Consider the following 7,500-nt stretch of genomic DNA (forward strand, 5'->3'; position numbering starts at 1 on the left):
ATATTTTACATCAGAATATATATGATCTTTATCAAAATAAATATTTCTCTCATTCCCCCCTCTTCCTCACTCTTTTGGTTTGATAACACACACAGAGGGAGGGAGAGAGGCAATGTTTTTGGCTGGGCTGCACAATCTGGGAGGCCTAGAGGATGTCCTGGGAGATTGTGCATATGCTATCTCTGTGCTACTCTGAAGTTGTCTGACAACAGCTGCTTATCAGTGAAAGATAGAGCAGATGACTGCATCTGACTTTTTTCCAGTCCACACTGCCACTCATTTTGCGAGTAAACAGACATGTACTTCCAGTGATGGTTAAGCTACCTATAAATACCAGTAATGAATAATTGTCAAATTATTGCAGTAGATAGAAGTAGGCTGTTGATAAAATTTTCTATGAATCAACATTGATACAAATTTAAAGTGCAATGTTTTGTGTACTATTCTAAGTGGGAAACCCATGAATGGTTGAAACATGGCATGACATCATTAGGTGGGTGGAGTTATAATTACCCGGGAATGCTGTTTTGACAATAGTAATGGCAAGTGTATTTATGTAGCTGCAAAACATATAGAGTCAATAAGCAAAATGTATTTAGTAATACCCTTTTATTCAAGTAAAGGCTGGTGGCACTTTTTACTGTTGAAAGTTTGTTGATCATTATGAGGTGACCATTGTATTAAATAGGTGAGTTTTAGTTTCAGGGTCAGAAATTTATATTCTCTTTATATAAAGGGCTTTTAATTTTATTGTTAAAACAAATTTATATTCCTCAGGCATCTGTTGACCATCTACAGTCTATGCTAGATGGCCAGCGTGAGAAAGTGGAGACTCTTACTTCTGATTTGGCCCTGAAAACTCGTTTGGTAAGTTCCATATGTATTACATTTGGGAGAAAATTACCAGACAGAATATTGTACTTAATTAGAAATTTTATAATTTGAATGTTATATATGGTGAATCTCTCAGAGGGATGTTCATATATGGGGTAAAGAAAGAGATGGATACAAAAGTGAATAGGTCAATCTTAAGTCTTCAGGAATGATTGTTGAGTCACCTCACATCAAATAAGTTCATAGCTGAAAGGAAAATATTCTTATGTCCAATCCTGAATTATTGATATGGAATAAAGGAAGTTTCATTTCAATTTATTATGTAGATGTATTAGTGATATGAGAATAGGATTTTTCTTTTAACCCATTCAAGCAGGTTGACATCCTATTACATGGTTGGAAAATATCCCTGCACCCGGATGATGTCCTGAGACGTCATGCATTTTCTCGCCAAGTCCCGGGCGAGGCAGTTATGACGTGCTGAAAGATCAGCAATAGAACGTTAGATTGTTCTTAACCCATTCACGCCGGGGCCATTCCGGCTTTGCACGGTCGCTATACCGAGGTTTTCGAACGCATCATCCGAACGCTTCGAGATTCTCGGGCGCACGGGCCGCGAGCCTGGGCTGCCCGCTCGCTCACCCCGAGCGCCGGCCTTGGCCAGATATCTCGTCGGCGGCGTCGGACGCGAAAACCACGAAACGTGTCAGCACGTCATCCGGCGTGAGTGGGTTAAATGTAATCATTTTTAAAAATTTCTTAGACTCTATTACTTTAGTTTGGCTGTTTGAATGTCATAAAATGTGATATAACATATAAAAAAAAAAAATCACAGAAAACTATGTGATATTGATGACATCATGGTAATTTCTGCATCTTAATCGGTTGAATAAAAAGATCCGAGGTGAAAACTATTGTAAAATCAGATATAAAATAAAATATAAAATCACTAACATAATACTGATAATTTGTTGATTACACGTCACGTCACGAGGTTCATGTACATACTCATATTTACATATATGAATTTTTATATTATTCTTTTTTTCTTTTTGTTTGAAAAAAATTAAGTATAAAACATGTTTTTTTGATGCCCACTAAAAGATTGCTTCCACTTTCCATTGGTATTATCACATAGAAATGAAGAACATAGTCAAATTTTATGAAGTATTACTAGAAAAGCAATGCTGTAATATGTTTTTTGACTAAGATAACTTCTCTGAACGTGGCAATATTTTTACATGCCCTTACATTGTAGATGTAATCATCCAAACCATAAGAATATAAGAGTGAAAAACACTCTGAGAGAACAGCCCAGAATGAAGCATCACACTCTTGTTATCTTCCCAGAGGGAGCGGGAGTAGGCAAATTACGTCCTGTTGTGAATGGGTTAACCCATTCACACCGGGGCCATTCCGGCTTTGTGCGGTCGCAATACCGGGGTTCTCGAACGCGTAAGCCTAATGCCTCGAGATTCTCGGACACACAAGCCGCGAGCCTGGGCTGCCCGCTCGCTCTACCCGAGCGCGCGGCTTCCCCTCATAGCTCGTCCCGGGCATCTGACGCGAAAACCACAATACGTACTATCACGTCAATCTGCTCCAATGGGTTAAAGGAGTACATATTATAGTTTTTACTTCAAAAATTACTAGTTACATATTTTTATCACATGTGACTGTGAATAATAAATGTGTAAATCTCCTATGCCGTAGAATGAAGAACTGCACACAGAACTTGCTGCAGCAAGAGAACGGGCCAACAAATTGGATTATCAAGTTGAACAGGTAAGCCAGTTCAATTTTTATCAACCAAGTGCTGATTCATGCTCAACTGTTACACTGAAAGAATATCTTCAAATTCTATTTATGAAACTCTTTATTTCATTTTGTTGATTTTATTCATTGCTCCATATGAATTAAATGTGCATGGAAAACATGATTAAAGAAACATTTATTCAATTTTGCAAAAGTCGGAGGAAGAGGTAAAGGTGATAAACCTAAATCTTGTACTTTACTTATTTTGGTAGAAGAGTATTTGCCTTTTTGAAGAATATATTAGACATTTTGTAAAATAAAAAAATGTATGATTTACCTTTATGAATAGAAAAGCTATGGCAGTGTTTGTTCCATTTGTACAATTGCAGAGGAAAATGTACATGTTGGGTATACAATGTATATATAAACAAACCCATGTTTTTTTAACCACACACTCTTTCATATGCATCCAAATCCCAATGCACATATACTCCCATGCACCTAAACCCACACCTGTACAAACATTCACACATGTACAAACACCTACACCTGTACAAACACTCACACCTGCACACACACAAACACACCTGCACACACAAACACACCTGCACACACACACAAACACACCTGCACACACACACACACCTGCACACACAAACACACCTGCACACACACACACCTACACACACACACACCTACACACACACCCACCTACACACACACACCTACACACACACACACCTGCACACACACCCACACCTGCACACACGCGCACACATGCTTGCACGCAAACACACACCTGCACGCTCACACACCTACACACACACACACACACACACACACACACACACACACACACACACACACACACACACACACACACACACACACACACACCCCTGCACACACACACACACACACACACACACACACACACACACACACACACACACACACACACACACACACACACACACACACACACACACACACACACACACTCACTCTCATCTCCGCACACACACACCTCCACACACACACACACCTCCGTGCACACATACTTCCGCACACACATGCACACACACACGCAAACACACATGCACTCACACACAAGCACATACACATGCACACGCACACGCACACATACATACACACACACACACACACACACACACACACACACACACACACACACACACACACACACACACACACACACACACACACACACACACACATGCACACACACACACACACACACACACACACACACACACATACACATACACATACACACACACAAACAAACACAAACACACATGCACACATAGTTTCTGCCTTGGCCCCCATCAAGGCAGAAACGCACACACACATACACACACACACACACACACACAAACACACATGCACACATCACTCACTCACAACACATGCATTTTCAAACAAAGTTTCATACACACACTTTCACACATATGCACACTCATATACGTACACTTATATTTAAATATTACAGCAATAAATAGGAATGTAGGTTTAGTGCTTCTATAAAAGCATTGAGACACTATTTTTATGAAGTATCTTTCTTAAGCTGTAATGATTAGATAAATGCAGAAAAAGAAAGAAAGTATTCAGGAAGAAGGAAATTCTGTATTTGGTATGATTACTTTCATAGTTTTTGAGTATACTTCTGTTTTCAATTGCACAGCTGACACATTCCTTGGAGGAGTTGACGGGGGCCAAGGCAGAAACTATTCAAAAACTTCAGGAGGAAGCCAATCTTGTTCAGGAGTTGAAGAAAAGTAATGAGAAGCTGACAGAACAAACGGGCCATTATGATTCAAAGGTGGAAGCCCTGACCAAGGACCTTGAGGACCAGCAGGACACTATCTCCAAGTTGAGAGAAGCTATTGAAACAAAAGAGTCAGAATTGCAGGTGTGTCTTTATTATCTCTCTTTTTCTCCCTCCGCCTTCCCTCTGTTAAGATTGATATTTATTAACCTTATTGCATGCAACCAGTGACATATCTTGGAGGATGATAATATTAGAAAATAAAATATTTTGTCATATTACAGGTCTCAAAGGAATGTCTGAAGCAGCTGCGGCTGACATCAGACGATGACCATGCTACTCCAGATGAAGAAAAATTATCAGCTCTGTTTGATGTCATTAGGGTATGTACAAATAGAGTTAAATAGCATGAGTCAATATGATATGTGATGATATTGTTTGTTTAAGAATTTAAATTGATAGGTGGTGCTCATTACAATAACCTTAGAAAACTTTCATGTTCTCCTTTTCCTTTTCCTCTTTATTGAATTTTATCTTGTTTCTTATTGTCAATTTCTGTTTTATTGTAAGAATTTTACACGCTTGTTTTGTTTTGTACCAAGACTTCTAGTATATGAAGCTGCTTTATGTTCTGCCTTTTTTTTTTTTTTTTTTTTCTTTTCTTTGATTAGAGATCATGTGAAATAAAACTGGTTAGAGGTTTCAGGAATTACTTAAATGGCAACTCATCCGTGTGCATGTTTTGAGGCCTTTAAAAAAACAAAATACATTTTGATTGACAAGTCAGAAAAGTTGTTGGCAGGAAAAGAGCAAATTGCCTTGGAATTTTCTACATAATTTTTCCTCTCTATTTTTTATTACATAATAATATCAGAGTAACTTAGATTCATTGATTGATTTTTTTTGTGAATATAATACTAAAATCAAATTATGTAATAGTTGAGAGAAATTTTAAAAATTCTCTTTATGACTAACTGGCAACTCACACCCCTTAATTTGATGCATAGATAGAAACCTCTCTTCACCTCTTTGCATGCTGTATTATAGATAGAATCTTCTACAAATTAATTAGTATCAGACATAGCCCCTTAGCTATGAGGCCCTTAAGAAAAGAATCTGGATTTGCATTAACCTCTTAATGACAGATGAAGTAATGTCACGTCACATGTGGCAGCACTTGCCACCATGGACACAATATCACATCATACCTTTTTGTATGGCTAGCACACTGCTGGCCATAATGTGTGGCTGCAGCTTCACCAGGCGAATATCCCGCATCATTAGGCCTACACATATCAAAATACCCCAGTGTTGTGCCCAGTCAGAGCCAAAACTGCCCCAGCATTATTGGGTTAAATCTGGAGGGAGGTGCTGATCCAGTATGTCTAAAGGAGAAAGAAATTTCTATTAGAAATCTTCCTGGGCCTGTGACCCTTCCAAGATTATCTATTACTGATGATCTGGTTAACCCTTGCTGCCAGAAACGCGATATCACGTCATGGCTTTTCGCCGGCCATGGCCAGAGCAGGCAAATAGCCTAAGGCGTTAGGCCTGCATGTATTGAAGTACCCAGCGATAACCCTTTCCCGACGGGGCACACGCTACGCGAAAACCCCTATGCCGGGCCATTGCAATATTGCGTCACACTGGCAAGACACCCCGGCATCGGGAATTTAGCTGTGTCACACGAGTGTGACGCACCATCGCCATAGGGTTAAGACCAGGCAGAGCCAAAACTGGCCCAGCGTTATTGAGTAGGCCATCCATAGCTGATCTGTCACAAAGAGTATTTACAGGTTCAAACCAAGGGAAGCTTACTGCTATGATGTTGACAGGGACATTATTGGATCCAAGGGGTAACCTGATGCCTACCCAACAGACATTCTCAGTTGTCATTTTTTTCATTTCTGTAGGTGAAGGCAGAACTGCAGAAGATAACAAATGAACGTAATGACTTACAAGAGCAGTTGCAAGATGCAGAAATAGCCCAGAAGAACTTAGAAGAAGCCATGGCTTCAATCCGGTCTGAAGTAACAGGGCTAAGAGACCATCATGATCTTGCTGTCAAGGAGAAGGAAGAGGCTTTGAGTAAATTGGCTGTGTTGTCTCAGTACTTTGAGGAAAAGGAAGCACAACTTACCAAGTAAGTTCTTTCATGTTTTTTTCATTTTTGTAACATAAGAGTATGATACAGTGAGGTTCAAGTAATGAAGATATTTATGTTTCCAGAAGTTTTTAGATAAGTTGACTCATTTTTTTGTGTTTTTTTTTTCCTCCTCCTTTTAGGGAATTGGAATCACAAGAAGGCCTGAGAGTCGATGCAGAGGGATCTGCAGCTGCTGTTGCAAAGAAGATTCAGAATTATGAACTGGAAATAGCTACTTACAAGTAAGTGGTGGTGTAATGAACTTCTTCATTTGCATAATATATTCTCGTTTTAATTATGGAGATCATATCTTTAGATGTTATGTTTTAGAACACTTGAAGGGAAACATCAAGAAATAAGCAGCAGTACATCTCTAAAGAACATATCATAAACAGATTCAAGTATCTTTTCACTAATTATTTTTAATGTTTTATTTATATTTTATTAATATGTTTGTATTTCCATGCTGTCAAAAGGAAAGTAAAATCAAAGAGAGATTACCCAAGATCACTAGATACTTTCAGTCTCTCTGACCTGTCACCAACTACAGAAAATGTTCCAATGTCAGATGAATTTAAAGTGGAATGTGTGAGAGCCAAGGCTGAACTCAGGCGACAGAAAAGGTGTATAGATCCATTACCTGAACCATCAGACAGAACTTCTTTACAGCAACAGGCTTCTGCACCAACTTATAGAGCCTATTTAGCTCATAGCTCAAATGAGGAGTTCCCTTCATCAACCAATTTTTCTGCAGTCAGTGTTCACAGATCTCAAAAAGGTTCATACACCCATGATTCTGATGAATGTGTTCGTGAAATAGGCACATCAGCTGGGCATTTATATGCCTCCAATACCTTGTCATATGCTTCTGATGATACTGTATGTCTTCCAACTACATCATTGAACAGAACATCAATTACTCTTGCAACTAAAGTCCATTCAGATGGTCAGGCAAAAGTTTCTGAATGTAGCTTTT

General features: G+C 39.0%; 1 protein-coding gene across 1 annotated transcript in view; it reads left to right on the forward strand.

Moving 5' to 3' along the window:
• The window catches only part of LOC122252762 (uncharacterized), a 55,069-nt gene that overhangs the window by 39,890 nt on the left and 7,679 nt on the right, over positions 1 to 7,500 (forward strand). Inside the window, exons 12-17 of the mRNA XM_086536662.1 lie at positions 778 to 867; positions 2,548 to 2,619; positions 4,295 to 4,522; positions 4,663 to 4,761; positions 6,292 to 6,521; positions 6,665 to 6,766. Of these exons, the coding sequence (XP_086392788.1) occupies positions 778 to 867; positions 2,548 to 2,619; positions 4,295 to 4,522; positions 4,663 to 4,761; positions 6,292 to 6,521; positions 6,665 to 6,766 (821 nt within the window). The remainder of the gene's footprint in view (positions 1 to 777; positions 868 to 2,547; positions 2,620 to 4,294; positions 4,523 to 4,662; positions 4,762 to 6,291; positions 6,522 to 6,664; positions 6,767 to 7,500) is intronic.

The sequence above is a fragment of the Penaeus japonicus genome, unplaced genomic scaffold (genome assembly GCF_977035675.1).
Source record: "Penaeus japonicus unplaced genomic scaffold, GWHDUDI00000001_assembly GWHDUDI00000005, whole genome shotgun sequence".
Lineage (NCBI taxonomy): Eukaryota > Metazoa > Arthropoda > Malacostraca > Decapoda > Penaeidae > Penaeus > Penaeus japonicus.